The sequence below is a fragment of the Ochlerotatus camptorhynchus genome, unplaced genomic scaffold (genome assembly GCF_037179485.1).
Source record: "Ochlerotatus camptorhynchus isolate MF236.1 unplaced genomic scaffold, CSIRO-AGI_Acam_v1.1 ptg000144l, whole genome shotgun sequence".
In the NCBI taxonomy this organism is placed as follows: domain Eukaryota; kingdom Metazoa; phylum Arthropoda; class Insecta; order Diptera; family Culicidae; genus Ochlerotatus; species Ochlerotatus camptorhynchus.
Window position 1 is genome coordinate 1,987,697 of NW_027040634.1, and position 19,605 is coordinate 2,007,301.

General features: G+C 39.3%; 3 protein-coding genes across 3 annotated transcripts; 2 read left to right on the forward strand and 1 right to left on the reverse strand.

Moving 5' to 3' along the window:
- Positions 1-5,010: 5,010 nt before the first annotated feature.
- Positions 5,011-6,172, forward strand: Tfb5 (transcription factor B5). Its single transcript, XM_065221536.1, has 2 exons — positions 5,011-5,181; positions 5,986-6,172. The coding sequence occupies exons 1-2, from the start codon at positions 5,147-5,149 to the stop codon at positions 6,170-6,172; spliced, it is 222 nt and encodes a 73-aa protein (XP_065077608.1). The 5' UTR covers positions 5,011-5,146.
- On the reverse strand, positions 5,192-5,971 carry LOC135700876 (meiotic nuclear division protein 1 homolog). The gene is made up of 3 exons (XM_065221534.1): positions 5,613-5,971; positions 5,413-5,559; positions 5,192-5,344 (listed from the first exon to the last, which is right to left on the reverse strand). The coding sequence occupies exons 1-3, from the start codon at positions 5,946-5,948 to the stop codon at positions 5,207-5,209; spliced, it is 621 nt and encodes a 206-aa protein (XP_065077606.1). The 5' UTR covers positions 5,949-5,971; the 3' UTR covers positions 5,192-5,206.
- Positions 6,173-6,238: 66 nt separating the features above from the next.
- On the forward strand, positions 6,239-6,758 carry LOC135700877 (zinc finger HIT domain-containing protein 1). Its single transcript, XM_065221535.1, has one exon. It carries the CDS (start codon positions 6,239-6,241, stop codon positions 6,710-6,712), a length of 474 nt encoding a protein of 157 aa, XP_065077607.1. The 3' UTR covers positions 6,713-6,758.
- Positions 6,759-19,605: the final 12,847 nt, after the last annotated feature.

Consider the following 19,605-nt stretch of genomic DNA (forward strand, 5'->3'; position numbering starts at 1 on the left):
ATCAACTGTTACAAATGTAATTAAAGTGATTGGGGAACGTTTGTCGATAGGATCGGGGGGAAATCGAAAACCGGAAGCCGCTGAGACGACAAAGAGAGTTGCCGGTAGTTTCAAGCGAAACCCTAACCTCTCTCTCCGAGATGCCGCAAATAAGCTGGGTGTATCGTCTACAACCGTGCATCGAGCCAAAAAACGAGTCGGACTATCGACTTACAAGAAGGTAGTGACTCCAAATCGCGATGATAAACAAAATACGACGGCCAAAGCGCGATCCCGGAGGCTGTACACGACGATGCTGACGAAGTTTGACTGCGTGGTAATGGACGACGAAACCTACGTCAAAGCCGACTACAAGCAGCTTCCGGGACAGGAGTTTTATACGGCAAAAGGAAGGGGAAAGGTAGCAGATGTTTTCAAGCAGATGAAACTGTCAAAGTTCGCAAAGAAATATCTGGTTTGGCAAGCCATCTGTACCTGTGGCTTGAAAAGCAGCATTTTCATAGCTTCCGGGACTGTCAACCAAGAAATTTACGTGAAAGAGTGTTTGAATAAACGTCTGCTGCTTTTCCTGAAGAAACACGGTTGTTCCGTACTGTTTTGGCCGGATTTGGCATCTTGCCATTACGGTAAAAAGACCATGGAGTGGTACGCCGCCAACAACGTGCAGGTGGTTCCCAAGGACAAGAACCCTCCCAACACGCCAGAGATCCGCCCAATTGAGAAATACTGGGCTATTGTCAAGCGGAACCTAAAGAAGACCAAAAAAACTGCTAAGGGCGAGCAGCAGTTCAAGGCAAACTGGCTTTCTGCGGCGAAGAAGGTGGACAACGTGGCTGTACAAAATCTGATGGCAGGGGTCAAGCGTAAGGCCCGGCAATTCGGATTTGGAAAAGCGGAAGCCTAACTGAATATTTTTCCTGAATTTTATACTAATTGAACTTGAAAAAGAAATTTAATTTGATTTTTTAAATAAACGATTTCACCGATTTACACGCGTTTTCCCTTGACCAAATTTTGACCGTATCACCCTTTATAATAAAATTTATCATAAAATCATTCTCCGGAGAAACATCAATTTAGTTTTTCATCAAAATAATGCTTAAACAATGAAAATTACTGCTATGCAACCAAATTTCATCGGGAAGATACGATTTTTTCTACTGTTACGATACATAACTCCCATTTTCACTGTAAATTTTGCCTCTATCAAAGTTATTGTATACACTTAGTTTTTTCTACCGAGTTCGGCTGCAAATCTCGAGAAAAATAAGTTTCACTGAAATCTCAGCAAAAGTGACATTTGATTGCTGAGTCTCGGATAATGCTTAGCTAGATCTCAGTAAAAAAAAATTTGTCGAGGTTTGCACAGCTGAGCTCGGGAGAAAAAACTAAGTATGTAGTAAATAGAGTTAGTGTGAAATAAAAAATGAGTGGAACCGAGTGAGTGTGAAGCGTGATAGACCGCATGTAAATGGAATATCGTTGGTTCGAGAATTTTGATATGTTAGCAGATATAAATATGAGGTACCTTAGCTTGTTGCGGCATTCTTGTAACATTAGCAGCAACATTGGGACCAGCCGCAGCCGTGGTAGAGCACTCGGGAGAGCAGCACCATTAATTCATGTAGCCGTGGCCGAGGCTGGAAACCTAGGTCCGGTCACGACAGTTATAACCAGACGTTTGACACTCGGGTCTTTCTCATCGCTAAGTTCATAAATTGTGTCCAACGCACATGGGACCCGTACAAATGCGTACGTTTTTCACGAGTGAGCTATTCTTCATAACAACGAGCCGTCGTTTCTATATACACACACAAAGAATACAAATTGTGTCAATAAAAATTTTGCAGTTTCAAATTAAGAGTTCCCCAAATAGAATTTTTTTACAGGGGGGAATCTGCTCCCAGACACCTGATAAGATAACTCAGGGTGTGGGGATGGGAGAAGTAGCGCTCCCGACCCACTAAACCTTACTCTGTGCTCTTGGCCCTTGCTCTCCCCGGAACCACCCGAAAGCATTACATCATGGGAGGGGGCCGGTTGCGCTATGGCGCATCACACTAGTGGTGTGTCACAGACGTGACACTCGCTACTGCACAGTACAGACAGATGTGACCGCTTACCAGCTGCGTGTGCTTAGCACTCTAAGAACCCGGTGTCACTCCTGCCTTTGCACAACGAGGGTTTGTGCAGGGCTTATCGACCTCCTGGGACGAGCTGGATGGGGCTCCAGCGTCCTTACTCTGCTGTAGTTCGTTTAGCCGCAATATCTCTCCCTTGGGTTCGATAATTAACGTTTCCAGGGCACACCACTAGGAGGCGAACTACTTCATGCCCCTCCCCATATAGGGGTAAGAGGGGCATAGTGAACAGGTGGGGCATAGTGAGCATCCCGTGCAACATCTTGGACTTCCGACCGTTCGGAACAAATTGGTATTATGTAATGAAATAATGATATTGAACCTACTGCCAGTTGATTTGTTTCATGCAGCTAGAGATCCAGGGCCAAACAACGGGATGCTCACCCTCCTCCCCCTAACTACACAGCAAAAATAATTGTAATATCAATCAACGTAATTGAAGCTGATGTATGAAATATTATGTAATAGCAAAAAGCAGATACAGATGCAGATGTAATTTTGTTCGCAAAATCGATGTACATCGTTCAACCAACAATCAATACGAAACTAACGATTTTAAATTGGCTCACCACTTTAGTAGCCTATAGAGATTGCTAAAGTATGATTGTGTAAGTGATTTGTATTCATCGGGAAAATTTTCCGCTATGAAGTTTTTTTTTCCCGATGAAAACATTTTGCGTATACGTATACGTGACGCACACTACGTACGACAAACGTCAGCAATCTCTATTGGTCCCAAGCAAACGATTAACGTACCCTATTCTAGTCGAAATTCTAGTACTACGCAATGTTTGTTTTGATTCGCTATGAACGTTTGACAGATAAAATGAGGGGTGATTGGTTTTTCCCATGTTTCGAGGGGTGAATCGATTAGCTTGGGACCGAACAGAGTACCAGAGCTGAGCCAAAAAGTTGAGCACGTTATTTCGGGACCTTCTAGTCTTAGTCTTAGTACCTCTATGGTACAACGTAATATCAACAATCAATACGAAACTATCGATTTGAAATTGGCTCACTAGTTGACAAGCCTATTGGTCCCAAGCAAATCGATTAACGTAACCCATTCTAGACGAAATTCTAGTACTACACTGTGTTTGTTTTGATTAGCTTTGAAAGTTTGACAGATAAAATGAGGGGTTCGTGGATTTTTCTATGTTTCGAGGGGTGCATCGATTAGCTTGGGACCGAAGATAGTACCAGAGCTGAGCCAAAAAGTTGAGCACGTTTCTTCGCGACCTTCTAGACTTAAAGCTGGCGCACAATGTATAAGTTTCCGGGTTTTCGACAGATAATGCATTGGCTAACTGTCAAAAAACCTGAAAACGTATCCATTGTGCGCCGGCCTTTACCTCTATGGATGTACGGTACACGCTACCTGAATTGAACTCAAAATGAGTATGTCAAAACTTGATGGGTCTAACTTTACTCTATATTTTATTATACATACAAATTATTATTATTATTATTATTATTATTCCGTACCAACTCTGCATACCACAATCACATTGCAAAAATTCATGTATGGGACACATAAAAATAATAATTGGATTTTTTATTAGTGTTATGTAAACTAGAAATACTCAGAGGGAGAGATGGGCGGAAAAAACAAAATACAATTCGGCAGCAGGGATTTGTACCTAAATAATCTTGCAACCCTTGCTAGAAGCTAGCATTTCACATGACTTTTATTTTTGATTCGATTTACGTGCAAAATAATAATTGAGTGCATGGCAATATTTTGCACATTTCTTGGTGCTATTAGTTAATCAATAGAGTTAGAATATTGTTTTTTTATTAAAAAAAAACTAGTAGAATTTGAGAAGTACACGAAACATAAAGGTGATTGAATTTCTGTTCGAATGCAATACTCTCTAAATTAATCTAGTAAGAATAATAAATCCTCGGAAAAAATCTAATTGAAATGTTCGATTGGCTCAGATTTTGACAGTTCATTTGACTCAAAACATTCCTTCCGCTTATCTCTCCGTCTGAGTATTTCTAATGTAAACGATCTTTCCTTTTCCGATTTATTTTGAACTGCGTACTTGGTCAAGAAATGCTAAAGGAAAGTAATTTCTTGAGCATTCCGTGTCCTATCCTGTAGCACGTAAAAACGTCATTACTTTTCTGCTGCGTATCAGGCTAGAACGAAAAATTATTTCATCAAGAGCACTTTTCCATTTCTTGATATCATTTCCGTTGACCTTGTTTGCCGCACTGAGTACTAATGCTAATCCACTAACCCCTAATTTTATCTGTTAAACTTTCATAGCGAATCAAAACAAACATAGTGCAAGCGGCGCCGGTGGTGTAGTGGTAAGCGTGATTGCCTCTCACCCCAGCAGGCCTGGGCTCAATCCCAGTCGGCGCCGCCGGGATGTTCTGAGGCACAACATCTCTGATCACGCCTTCCTTCGGAAGGGAAGTAAAGCCGTTGGTCCCCGGTTCATGAGTTGATGGGTCGATAGGTAGGGTTCAGGTGTGGGAGCTTCCTCCCTGACGTCGGTAGCATTGGTGCTCAGCACGGAAAACAAGATCGACGGAAAACAAATCAAGGAAAAAAAAAACATAGTGTAGTACTGAAATTTATACTAGAATGAAGTACGTTAGTTGATTTGCTTGGGACCAATAGGCTAGTCATGAGCCAATTTTCAATCGTTAGTTTCGTATTGATTATTGGTATTATTGTATGTAGTATTATTTGTTACATACGACCTATTGAAAAATCGCTCCTGAATGGGCTCTTTTTCTACATCGATTTCACGGCACACATCTCTAAATCGATCAAACTTTCATAACTGACCAAACTGGCAGCCCTACACAACCATCTGTCAGATGCAAATAATAATATTCGCAAAGTATCCGGGTTCCAAAAAAAAGTGGTAAACGAGTGCGCCGCTATTTTCTTTATATTTAGAGGTAATTACGAAAAATCGGATTATATCAAGTGGCACGAAGCTTAGAACGTTACCCGGAGAAGGGAACCTTCATTTTAATCATCAGCAATGGTGAATGTAATGAAAGGAGTGCTTGTTGAATGGTAAGTGTTAAATAAGTTTTATTCCCTACTCCAGATAGTCAAGGTCAGAGGGAATTTGGAACTGCTTATCGATCAGGTTTTCCTGGATGTTGAAGCGATTTTTGCACCACGACTTTATCGAGAATATATTGTCCGTCCAGCGGTTTGCGGCGTCATGTAAACCCTGGATGGAAAGGTAGATTCCATGATTATAATCGCTAACATGAAACTGAATAATATTATTGTACTAACCGGAAGAGTTTTGTTCATCGTCTCCAGCGATTTTTTATCATTTTGCCTTAATTTTTCGAGGTCCAGTGAGAACTGTTTTTCCTTTTCCTTGAGTGCTTTCAGCTTGTCAAAAACATCAGCGCTTTTCGAGGATTCTCCTTGAGTTTCCTGAAAATAAAATTGTGAATAGGAAATTTTTCGATCCCCTAAAGGCAAATTACCTGCACATCTTCTATCCGTTTCTTTAGTTCCTCAATCTTTCCGGTCGATTCATCAATCTTACATTTGAGTTGCTCCAATTCCTGCTGCTTTAGCTTCCGCTTCTTGGCGGGAAAAGACCAATAGTACTGCGAAGGGCCAATTTTATCCGACTGGACCAGCCCTTCGTCAACGAGAGCCTGAAGAATCTCCTTAACCACTTGCTCCTTCAATCCCTTCTCTTTGGCGGCTATCTTTTCGAGATCTTTCAATTGGTAGAATTCTTTCGTTTCGTGAAAAATTTCCATCAGTAGAGATTTCTTCTCATCGGCTGAAATTCCTTTTTTCCTTTTCGACATTTTCACTCCACTCTAATCTAAACTTTTGCGTTTTTAGTGACCCTGCAATGAAACAGTTCCTGCTACATCTGGACGAAACACAATCCCTCGGACGCAAGTTTATCATTCAAGATCTAGACGAACGACATCTCTTCATCTCGACCGACATCATCGAAACACTGCAAGCTCGGGTGGACGATTTGATGGACCGTATCAGTGTTTCCCTGCACGAAAAGGAAGCATAAGGTGGTGGAAACGAATTGTACAATTTTCCCTAAGAACAGTTAAGAATTAGTATTAAGTCAACGAAAATGGCATCGCGAGAGTCGGGCCGAATCCGCGAGGCGGATAAAAAGCGTGTCCTGGATGAAGCATCCCGAAAGCGGCGGGCGCGTAAAGCACTGGAAGCCCTCGAGCAGGACAATTACCACGAGGACCCACATGCCGATCTGGTTATGTCGAAAAAGATTCCCAAATTCCAAGACAATCTGGACGGTTCGAACAATAGCAAAAAGAAAGCCAAACGAAGCAAAGGAGCGGAGTATTACCGGGCTAAGTATAGGAAAACTTTCCCGCAGCTACTGGAGGAGGACAAGATGCAACGGCCGGATGCACCGAATTACTTCACGGCCGCCGTCAAGCCATCGAAGCTGCCGGAACGACATTTCTGCGCTGTTTGTGGTCTTCCATCCAGCTATACTTGTACTGCTTGTGGAACCCGATACTGTTGTGTGCGCTGCTTAGGGACTCATCAGGACACGAGGTGCCTCAAATGGACTGCGTAATTATGCGTGAATGCTTGCGAAGTTGATTTATTAAAAAGATTTGGTAAAGAAGTTTGAACTTGCCTGATTTGATTCTTCGAAATAATTATAAGACCACCGAAAACACTCCTGCATTAAAAATTAAAGAACACTCCGTTGCTCTGGATCAAGAAGCAATATCGGAAATCTGCGATGTAAACACAAATACACAAAGTAACTACTGATGTAGGTTTAACCAAGGTGACTACATATAGGTGTTCTAATGTGTCAAATTCATGATTCAGCCATGTTGGATTTTTGTATGGGACAGCGACCGAGTTGGTTGATAATTATTTGCTCTAAAGCCGCACTCCCGCCGCTCGGCGATTTCCTCACGGGGTGACAATGCTGTATCACCATGCTAAACCCACCATGGGTTTACCCAAACATAATATTATTATTGTTATTATTCTCGCGCAACACGAGAAAAGGACCTATCATTGTTGATCGATTCTCTTCATCGATTTTCTCTTTCGCGAATATCCGGAATAACCCGACTGAAAATGAATCTCCTAATCAATGTGTTGTTTCAGGCGCAAGCTAACATCATCTTCTGTCGAACTGTGCGGCGAGCTTATCGAGAAATTCGTTCATGTTGCCGTATACGCTAAGATGCACATACCTAATAATTCTTTGGGTTTTGACAGTTCACACAGCACATATTATGCAATTCAGTGCCAACATTTCAAAGGGGCGTAATTGCATTTGTAAACAATGGCTTTAGCCGTCGATTTCTTGCGAATAAAAGCTTACTCATAAAAAATAATGACACCAGCAGGTAGAGGGATGTTTCCTCTACCAGCTAGCATTGTAATTTTGGAGAGGTAAGATTTCATTCGCCGGAAATTGACGGCTAAAGTCATTGTTTACAAAAGCAATTACGCCCCTTTGAAATGTTGGCACTGAATTTTTATATAATAGTCTATTATAGGCGCACTAGTATCGGTGTCTTGCAGTGAAACTTTTCCAAGCTTTCGCCTCCCACATTTCGAAGTGAGAACTACTAGAAGGAGGATAGTTTTCAAATTTTCCAAGTAAAACAGACGCTATTTGGGGCAAATCGGTCCATAAAGAAAAACTAATAATTTCCCGTGGACACTTTTGCTTGAATCATGTAAGAAAACGTGTTTGAAAACTATTTGTTATTATTTCGGTATGGATCGGAGATGTTTTCATGGCAAATTATGCATAACAAGCTTGCACCCACAGGGAGAGTTTACCTCCTGTGCAGCTGCATTTTTCAGAAAATGGGAAATATGTGCGATTTTCACTAAGATGAAAGTGGAAATTAAGTGAATTCACTTAGGAAAGGTTGTATCATGCTGGTGGTAATGGAGAATTGGTTGTATAGGACGCCAATTTTCAATAAATGTTCATTTTGGCCTTTTTTAAGCAAACATATTGATACTCACAATTTTCGACGGAAAACGCACCGGAACTTGATTTACTCAACACGCACCATACTATAAAATGGTGCTAGATGGTCTTCAAAGTGATAACAAGATGACAAATCAACTTTATTTTGAGTAATTGAACAATTTACTTCTGTTTACCATCATATTTACGATGCAGCATTGATGGAGCCGTGAAATTAAATGAAAATATCTTATGAAAGTTCACCTTGAAAAGTCAAAGATGCACATCAGTCTGATCGTAAAAACGTTTTCTTCTTCAATTCGAATGTTAAATTGGAAGGATTTTACGCAGGCTTGATGAAAATTATGATTTAATGCTAATTTTCACGAATTTTATATGCAGTCTGTCAACATAATCATCATCATGCAGTGGCGACAACAATCAATACGAAACTAACGATTTTAAATTGGCTCACCACTTTAGTAGCCTATTGGTCCCAAGCAAACGATTAACGTACCCTATTCTAGTTGAAATTCTATTACTACACTATGTTTGTTTTGATTCGCTATGAAAGTTTGACAGATAACATCAGGGGTGTGTGGATTCATGCAGAACATGCAGGGTTGAGTGAAATAGCTTGGGACTGCTTGGGACCGTTGTTCTGGTACTGAGTGAGCCAAAAATAATAATGATTTTCTTCGGGACCCAGTGGTCTTAGAGTTACCTCTATGGTGGCGACATCTGCGTTGAGCTTTTGCGGCACCCGCATAAACGCGAACCATAAATTTACCTTACCTAAAATGGTTAAAAATTGTTTATAATCCCTGCTAAACTTTAACTGAAATGGTTATGGAACTTTACATGAACGTTTAATGATAAAGTTTCAACCTTATGTATTATGGTTTTTTGGAACTGGACCTTACAAATAATGGGTTGTTAAGAACCATTACCATTCCAAATTCTTGTTTTCTCCATACATTTTCAGAAAGAGAACTATATAAGAACGTTTTTACTTATGATTTGAGAACATTAATGGTAATGGTTATGGTAGTCAGTAAGGTCCATTAATAGTTTTGTATTATCGCTCAACTTTACGTGGAATATATCGTGAATTGGTAATCAGTAAATTACAGGCAACCAATTCGCGATATATTCCACATAAAGTTGATCGATGTTTCAAAACCATTCGTGGACCTTACTGACTACCATAACCATTACCATTAAAGTTCTCAAACCATAAGTTGAAAGGTTCTCATATAGTTCTCTTTCCGAAAATGTATGGAGAAAACAAGAATTTGGAACGGTAATGGTTCTTAACAACCCATTATTTGTAAGGTCCAGTTCCAAAAAACCATAATACATAAGGTTGAAACTTTATCAATAAACGTTCATGTAAAGTTCCATAACCATTTCAGTTAAAGTTTAGCAGGGATTATAAACAATTTTTAACCATTTTAGGTAAGGTCAATTTATGGTTCGCGTTTATGCGGGCAATCTTCCAATTGATGGTCCGAAAATGAGGATAACAATAACAAACGAACGTTTTTGACTGGAGCGAAAGTGAGGATAACAAACTTCGCTTTTGAAAATGGGATTTCTCAAGTATGCGTGTTATAAACGTCAGAAAGGTCAATACCGCCCAAGTAACATTGCAAGTTTTATCGAGGTTTTAAAGCATGCTACAAGTCTAAATAATGGTCTCTATAACCCTCATAAAACTAAAATTGTTACTTGGGCGACCCCCTATACTTGTAGGTGTCAATTTGTTTGCATGTGTGAGCTTTTATTCACAAGAAATCGACGGCTAGAGCAGCTTTGCCCTTTTGAAATGTTGATGAAGAAATGCCAACGACTGTTCACATCCCGTTGGCTTTTTGTTTTGTTTTTCATCCGTAAAACACGCTTAGAACAGAACTCCCAAATGTGGTTTTAGTTTACCCAGATTGGGCATAAACCGGACAAACTCAGCATATACACTGAAAACGAAACTAGCTCAGAGAGTAAGTAACTTTTACTCATTCGAATGGATACATTTCTACATTTACTAGGGGCACGCAATAACCTTTAACTCCAACGCAGGCAACGGCTGTAATTAAATTAATTCCATTAACTACTGCTTTAATTACATTAATTATACAATGTACATTTAATTATTACATTTTACATTACATTAAAAATGTACTTTAACCACAGACAAACAGACATAACACTCGCAAGTTGTTCATCGAACAAGCATTTAACGGTCAATTTAAAAGTATCGTAGTTGGTAGCTATTGCCTGTAATTTACTGATTACCAATTCACGATATATTCCACGTAAAGTTGAGCGATAATACAAAACCATTAATGGACCTTACTGACTACCATAACCATTACCATTAATGTTCTCAAATCATAAGTAAAAACGTTCTTATATAGTTCTCTTTCTGAAAATGTATGGAGAAAACAAGAATTTGGAATGGTAATGGTTCTTAACAACCCATTATTTGTAAGGTCCAGTTCCAAAAAACCATAATACATAAGGTTGAAACTTTATCATTAAACGTTCATGTAAAGTTCCATAACCATTTTAGTTAAAGTTTAGCAGGGATTATAAACAATTTTTAACCATTTTAGGTAAGGTCAATTTATGGTTCGCGTTTATGCGGGTTTGTATTGTGTGCCCCTCGCATTTTTACCAACCGGTGAACACTCGTGTTTATTTCAGTTACCGTGTGGACGTAATTAGTGATGAGCCCCGGTCCCTTTCAAATTGTATCATTATTTATGTACGGTCCATATATTTGAAATGACGTTTCACATTCATCTGGTGATGGCCGATTTTCATTCGAATTATCGATTAATCGATTAACGAACCGAAAAGTAAAATATTTGCAATCGGTTATATCATGCCGATATAAGCATTATCTTCTCCAGAGGATCATCACCGATCGTTTCAAACATGTGCTGCACTCTCATTAGTGGAAAAATGGCAGCACAGCGAACAAAAAAAAATCGATTAGTTGTTAATCGAGTAATTAAAAAATGGGACACTTCTGATTTTGATGTGTTTGTTTTGATAAAAATGAGCGCAAAATTTCATCTCTACCGAGGGAGCAGCAACACCACAAAATTACCTTGAATACGAGGGGTATTCAATGGATGAAAGGGACCGTGAAAGAGGACACTAAAATAGAAAGTTTTTCTTCTGACAGTTTCATCTTAGTATTCATCTTTGTTTTTACTATTGACTACCCGCATAAACAATAACCATAAGAAGCGCCTAACCACCAATTCGGGATATCATCCCAACTTTATGTGGGATGGTCGTACCATCTATGATATCGTTAGAGTATGGTACCCGTTTATTAGGGTACACTATCCGAGTTAGAGATTACCGCCATTAGTGAAAAGATTTCGTTAGTTGGGATGAACTGTCAAAGCTGAAAATTTGTTGAGGGATACACCGATTGTTTATTATCATGAAAATCGTTTACCAACTAAAGGCCCAAGCGCATTGACAGCGGAAGCGGAACGGCAGCGGCAGTGGCAGCGTAAAACCCCAATCTGAGTTAAGCCTACTTGTTGGATTGAAAATTAGTTAGCACCAAATCGCCCAACAAACATTGGAAGCAGAATAAGAGCTTGTTCAGGCAGACATATGCTTCTTCAGCTAAAAAATAGCTTATTCAGCCTGAAATCAGCACAAATTGTTTGTTGGGCTACTTCGGTTCGAGCTTCGGTTAGGCATCTTGATGTCATTTGTAACAACTGTCAAACTTTCCACAACAAAATAAATAAAATTATGTAGGTAATGAAACTGTTTATTGTACCACCAACAATAGTATACTGAAAAAAGTTTTCACTTAGTTTCTATTAGGAACGCACATAGTATTTTTCCAAAAACAAAAACAATGATTTTTACTTGAATATCACATAGCTTTAGAAATTCTATATGAGAAATCATATGGATTTCATTTGACACATAACGTTCATGTGATTTAGTGGTGCAATTTCCAATTATGGGATCACATGAAAGTTATGTGAAATTCACATGGATATTTTCCACTGGTTATGTGATTTATTTTATGAGTGTATATGTGACATTGTACACAGCAAAAAAAATGTAATATCGATCAATGTAATTCAAGCTGATGTATGAAATAATGATGGAATAGCATAAAGCAGATACAATATTACCAACAATCAATACGAAACTAACGATTTTAAATTGGCTCACCACTTTAGTAGCCTATTGGTCCCAAGCAAACGATTAACGTACCCTATTCTAGTTGAAATTCTATTACTACACTATGTTTGTTTTGATTCGCTATGAAAGTTTGACAGATAACATCAGGGGTGTGTGGATTCATGCAGAACATGCAGGGGTGAGTGAAATAGCTTGGGACTGCTTGGGACCGTTGTTCTGGTACTGAGTGAGCCAAAAATAATAATGATTTTCTTCGGGACCCAGTGGTCTTAGAGTTACCTCTATGGTAATATTACGAAAAGTTTCGCACCGCCATGGAGTGCATTTTTTTGAATGTGAGTTAATGCGCAAGATAAATGTAATTTTATGTAGACTGTAAAATAGAGATTCGGAAATCAGATTTGAAAAATGCCGCGACATTACATCAAATTAGAGTAAAATCAAGTACGTTTTGTGTTTACATGAGTATTTGAAGTACGTTATAGACAATTGCGCAGCACCATTTTAATATTTTTTTTGCTGTGATACGCAAAATGTTTTCATCGGGAAAAAAACTTCGTAGCGGAAAATTTTCCCGATGAAAACAAATCACTGACACAATCATACTTTAGCAATCTCTATAGCTTATTGACAGCAGAGTCGATGTTATAATAAGAGTCCCGTCAAGAGAAAATGTTGCGAATAAGCAGCACTGATTGTGATTTATTTTTCGTCAGAGTAAACGGCAAACCACATTTTTTGCGTTAGCATTAAAAATACTCACAGGGAGAGATGGGCGGAGAGAATGTTTTGAGCCAAATGAACTGTCAAAATCTCAGCCAATCAAACATTCCCATTATAATTTTTCCGAGGATTTCTTATTCTTACTAGATTAAATTTGATGGCTAAAGTCATTGTTTACAAAAGCAATTACGCCCCTTTGAAATGTTGACACTGAATTAATGGTACCAAGAAATGTGCAAAATCTTGCGATGCAATCAATTATTATTTTGCACGTAAATCGAATCAAAAATAAAAGTCATACACAGAAAAAAAAGTTGTTGAATATTACATCCAAACTGCTGGTACAGGTCAATCCATCGGTTGTGTAATATAACGTGGTACGATGACTACGATGTACATCGATTTTGCGAACAAAATTACATCCATTGATGTAATATTGTATCTGCTTTTTCCTATTACATCATTATTTCATACATCAGCTTGAATTACATTGATCGATATTACATTTTTTTTGCTGTGTACACGAAACGAAAATCAATTATTTTATTCATGTGTTTCACTTATACATTTTTGCCAAAACATCAGCCTTATACATTCCATAAGACAAACCGCATAGCTCCTATAAAAATGCATAAAAGGTATGTGTGACCGTTTATACATTTCATTTGACACATGATCTTCATTAACTTTTTGCAAGCCGCCTGCTTATTAGTTGACTTATGACTTATGAATAATCAGCAATAGAAATTTGCCAAAAGGTATAAGGCGATTTCTATCTGTGTATGAAATGCTAGCTTCTAGCAAGGGTTGCAAGAGAATTTAGTTACAAATCCCTGTTGCCAAATTGTATTTTGATTTCGCCGCCCATCTCTTCCTCTGAGTATTTCTAGTTAGCATCGGATGACTTTCATTCAAAAATTTCATGTCGATAACGCAGCTTCTGGTAGACAAAAGCAATTATAGAACCTGAAATATGTTCAAACAAGTGCTTGGTATCCCTAATAAAAATTGTATGGTTAATTTGCTTAACGACGTGTTCTGAGTATCATCCAAACCATTTGTTGAATAATTCGATGATTTGGGTTATCGTTCGTTTATGGTTATTTTTTATTAGCGATAGCTTCACTGGCTGTGGAAACAATAATGTTTATTTACTTTGCTTGTTTGGTACCCCGCTTGACAGTTTTATTGGTGCGTTTGGCTCAATGACGTTTATAATTATAAGGTCTGAGCCAAAGGGCTTATTGGTGTTAGTGAAATGTGCAAATGTTTAGTGGTGTTCGTATTTTATTGCAATGTTTATCTTTTTACACGAAACAGCTGTTGGCAGTGACGTATTTCTATCTGTTCGGAGATGTTCAGCAATGTTTACAACATTTTTGATTCTAACACCAGCAAGCTGCCTGTTAGCCCAGACCTTATATAAATGTCATTGGTTGGTTTGAACTTGAGCTTCGGAAAGCTCCGAATACACGAATATGATCCGTGTCTGTGAAGTGGTAATCAAAGATCGGCTTCCAAACAGTGATGCCACATATACAGATTTATCTGTAATCATACAGATTTTTATCAATATTTTGATACAGATATCTGTATAAACAGATAACAGGTTAAAACAAATATACAGATTTTTCAGATAAGTTGAATATATTTTTAACTTAGGATTATATTTATTCATTCCAATAAATAATCGTTGCTTCTTTTTGTGCAGCTACACCTGAGGCCACATGGATACGAATTTTGTTAATTTAAACCAAAATTATAAATGTGTATATTCTAAACATGTTTAAAACTTAAATATTTATGTTCGAATTAAATTAAAAAGCATGTTTATTTCAGCAATATAGAATAAGGGTAAACAACTTTTAACGTGTTCTTTTTTCCTTCTTGTTTACATTCGGCAAACTCAACTGAAAACGGCCCACACGCAGCGGAACCGTAGTAAAGGGTCAGGAAACCCACGTAGATAAGTGTTTCAAGCTCGTCAAAACCGGCGGAACAATATCAACATCACTCCGTCGTTTCTGATACCGACCCCCATATCATCCTCAATCCCACCCGACGTCGAAAGAAAAACGAAAATCCGAAATGGATACTGAATACATTCCGGATCCGCCCCCAACACCAAACGTAGAAAGAGGCCGGTATGAGGACCAGCGTCAGAAACGACTAAACGCTAATATCACAAAGTTTCACCGATTCTACTGAACTGGAAAACCCGGACACCCACCCAGACGGGTCACCGGATCTCGGAACACCCACAGACTACCCTTAATCACACCGAAAATTAGCAGGAATTTAGATGCCCTGTCTACAGATTTCCATTTATTTGCTACCCATTTTATTTTGTTTTATCCCGCATTGAAATGTTTGAATAATTTTAAAATATGTTTGCTTCTTTTGAACATGAAAACCGTGTTTACAATAAACATATTTATTTTTGAACACAACAATATTCACGTTTACTTTGAACACGAATATTTTTTAAAATAAACGTAACATTGTTATTGTTTTAAACATTGATATCGATGACTTCTAACATGGAATACGTTTGAAGTCAACCTAGTTTATGTTTGTTGCCAGAACAAACTGATGTCGTTTTCGTTTTTGCGGTGTAGCTACACCGGTGCTACACTGCCGAACACCGAAAAAATTTAGGGTGTAGCTATCGGTTGCACCTTTGTTTACAAACAAATGATGATGAACTGTCAATGACTCGCACTTATTGCTGCTTACACTACACCGGTGTAGTGTAGTAAAAACGAAAACGACATGAGTTTACGTTTAAATTTACCTCAAATATTTTTGATTCGACGATTAATTTTTCTGCGTGAACGAACACCTAACCCAAATAGCAATTTCTCACTAAATATTTCAACTATTAAATTATGATCGCGATCGATAGGTTAATTCACCTATAGCCTCCATGGGACGATAGAGAACCTCCTTCCAAAAGAAGGATATCAACCGGGGGAAACTAACGATTTTAAATTAATCATGTTTTGTTGTTTTTGACATCATCCACATCCAGAGGGCCAGTCACTTCGAATGTATGGGAATGGTAGGAAACCATTTAGAAATGCATGAAAAGTTTCAGTTTTTATTCATTATCGTCTTTATGGGCAGTTTTAGGTGCACAAAAATTGCACGAGTACATTACTATGGTGATAAGGTAAACACTCGTTTATTTGTTTCCTTCTGTGAAAGCATGTTTAGTCACAAATCGTGGATTTTCTAATATTTTCCATACTGCAAAAATGATTTTCCTACCACTAAAGGGGCGACATCTCTCGGATCTTCAGTATAGCTACTGCTCAAATCATATAATTAATTGGCTCACTACTTGGCTAGCCTATTGGTCCCAAGCAAATCGATTAACGAACCCCATTCTAGTTGAAATTCTAGTACTACACAATGTTTGTTTTGATTCGCTATGAAAGTTTGACAAGTTCGTGGATTTTCCTATACTTCGAAGGAGTGCATCGATTAGCTTGGGACCGAAGAGAGTACCAGAGCTAAGCCAAAAAGTTGAGCACGTTTCTTCGGTACCTTCTAGTCTTAAGGCCCACGCACATAAGATCCGGATCAGACGCGTTGAGGCAAAGTGACAGCTAAATCTATTGTCTAACTGTCAAATTTACGTCAACGCAACGCAAACGGATCTACTGTGGGTGGTCCTTTAGAGTTACCTCTATGGTATAATGTAGCCAAACGAACTGTCCGTTATGTGGAGATCCAATGGTTACGCCCTTTCCTAAACCTACTCCACATCGCCCACCCCTGGGAACCAAGAGCCGGTGACATCAAGGTAATGTTGTTAGCATTTTACTTTCAGTGTAAACTGATCGCTCATCGCGCATAGAACCAGGGTGGCCATACCTACCGATTTATCGGTAGTCCTACCGATTTTCGGGATGCCTACCGATTCACAGACGAAAGGTTCAAAACTACCGATATTTCACTTTTCCTACCGATAATCACAGATTTTAAGTAATCTTGAAAAAGGTTTAATACCTATGTTTTGTTTTACGTGTAGTCAGTCAATTTGATCGAACGCGATGCGTTTTGCAACTTCAATCCAAACGGATGAGTTTTTTTTAACGTTTAATCAACTTTCTTTGTCTGCCTCCTAGAGGAGATGCTATTTTCTGTTTCTACCTTTTTGGTTCCGTATTCCGTTCGTCCTACTCACACTTACTTGTGATGATTAGACTAGAGTCGGTGTATAATGAGTCACGCCAAGAGAAAAAAAAGTTTAACTCGCATCACGGTTTTCGAAAGATTCCCTTTCTTTTCACTTGGCAACAGAGGACTTCTACATCAACTTCAAATGATTTCTAGCGAGAAAAAAAATTGTGGCTGTATATATCAGAGATTTTGTCAAGAGGTAGGTCACTCCGCACACCAATCTTGGGTCATATTATTAGACAGGGTTCCGCATGTGTGCCGCATGTGTGCCGCAGATGTGCCAATTGTGCCGGTCATGTCACCTGGAATGTTTTGGTTTGAAATCGCCAGGATAAATTGGATCGAGGATGACGCGGGAAGTGGCGGGTGTGCGAAATTTGTTTGTGTTGTGTTCGTAGGATAATAAAAGTCCTGTGTTTTAGGGAATTATAATGTCCTCAAACGTAGACTAGAAACCTAGTCTTTAGTGATGTGAAAAATAACGGTCTATCAGCGGTCGGAACAAGTGCATTGTTGGAGACCGTCTATAGAGGATGATGAATAGACTTCTGTAGTTTGTTTTGTGTGAGTTGCAGCATTATTTGAATTAAGGCTACTATGTCGTCAAACATCACGTAATGTTGTGAACAACTTCAATGACAGTTGTCCAGCAGTGCTTCCATTTTATTTACAACAATCCAATGCCTACGAGATTGTGCCCAAGCTGTGCCGAATCTAATTTCGTCACAATGTGCTGAGTGACTTACCCCTTGGATTTTGTCAAATTATCTTAACAAAAAATAGTAGAAATTCTCATTACTGATCATTACCAAACGTATCCCATGACAATTTAATGATCACTGCGTGTTTTTATCATTTCTTAGATTATGTTTTATATTTTATTGCAATACAGCAAAAAATAAATTTCAATATTACATCCAAGAGGATGCACTTGAATCATGTCGAAAATCTCATGTAATTTTTATGGCCACATAGAATAAACAAATGCAGTAAAAGTAGCGTAATGTCAGTTCATGCACTGTATTAATGATAGTTTTGTCCTTTTGGCAAATAATATTACACCATATTTTTGACACGATTGAAGTGCATCCACTTTGATGTGTATAAAAATTAATTTTTTGCTGTGTTTCCTTTCATAGCGTAATGTTTGTTTACTTTGCACGATAGATAGCCGGTTTGACAGTTCAATAGGTAGACTTGACTTCACTCTTGGCGTGACTCATTATACACCGACTCTAGATTAGACAATCCAAAGTGTGACTGATGGCTCGGTTCGAAAGTTCAAAATTGAGCGAGATTTGTTTTCATCCTTGCCCCACTCACAAAGGTTTGAAGTTTCGGGAAGCCTTTTTAAGACGGCCTACCGATAACTACAGATAAAAGTTTTGAGAAGCTACCGATAATGAAAAAAATAATCTGGCCACCCTGCATAGAACGTGTTGTATTCTTTCTCCCGATTAAATACCTTTTTACAAAGTATTCCGCGTGTGTAAAGTTATTTCCACTGTGCTTCCGAATTCCCGGTGACCCTCCCGTTCCACTGACACCTGATTCTGTCCATCAGGTTATGGGCCCAGTGGTCAAGCCGCGTCGGGAATCGGAAAAGTGAATTGTAAAAGTTCTGGCTGGCCGAGCCGCCATTGCTGCTGTTCCGCCGTGTGTGCGAGGAGTGGAAAAAGACGAAAAGACCGCGCGAAGACTGCCCGCTGCTCGAGCGGCTGTGTGTGTTGGTGAGCGTTGTTTTGATTTCCCACCGTCGGTCGGGTGGAAGACGTTTCGTGACGAACGTAGAGCAAACGTGCGGTGCCGGCGCCGAGACAAGAAGAAGACTTTGTTTACGTTCGGCAAGTGAAAGTGAAATTCGCGAAAATGGTCGATGCCAGGTTCTCTATTCCGAAGTTGAGCGGACAGAACTGGCAGACCTGGAAAATTCGCGTCGAAATGCTGCTGTGTCGTGAAGACCTGTGGTTTGTTATCGAAGACGACCCTCCGGATGAAAACGAAGTGGTGGAATATGCTCGCTGGAAGAACGCCGACCGAAAGGCAAAAGCAACCATCGTGCTATTGCTAGAAGATAGCCAGCTCGCGCTGGTGAAGAACAGTGCTTCCGCGCGCGATGTTTACAACTCGTTGAAAGCGTACCACCAGAAAACGAGTCGGTCTGTGCGTGTGTCCCTCCTAAAGAAATTGTGCGCGATGAATCTTCCGGAGCGCGGCGATCTGGATCGGCATTTGTGTGAAATTGACGAGCTGTTTGATCGGCTCGATGCTGCAGGCACGGAGCTCGATAAAGATACGAAGATTTGCATGCTCCTGCGAAGCTTGCCGCCGTCGTTCGATGGAATCGTCTCTGCGTTGGATGGTCGTTCCGATGACGATATCTCTATGGACGTGGTGAAATCTAAACTGACGGATGAGTA

Coding starts and splice junctions, on each gene's coding strand:
- LOC135700876 (XM_065221534.1), bottom strand. CDS start 5,948: ATGTCGAAAAGGAAAAAAGGAATTTCAGCCGATGAGAAGAAATCTCTA. Junction 5,560..5,612: donor AACGGATAGAAGATGTGCAG/GTAATTTGCCTT, acceptor TTTTATTTTCAG/GAAACTCAAGGAGAATCCTC. Junction 5,345..5,412: donor CGATGAACAAAACTCTTCCG/GTTAGTACAATA, acceptor CTTTCCATCCAG/GGTTTACATGACGCCGCAAA.
- Tfb5 (XM_065221536.1), top strand. CDS start 5,147: ATGGTGAATGTAATGAAAGGAGTGCTTGTTGAATG. Junction 5,182..5,985: donor AAAGGAGTGCTTGTTGAATG/GTAAGTGTTAAA, acceptor TTGCGTTTTTAG/TGACCCTGCAATGAAACAGT.
- LOC135700877 (XM_065221535.1), top strand. CDS start 6,239: ATGGCATCGCGAGAGTCGGGCCGAATCCGCGAGGCGGATAAAAAGCGT.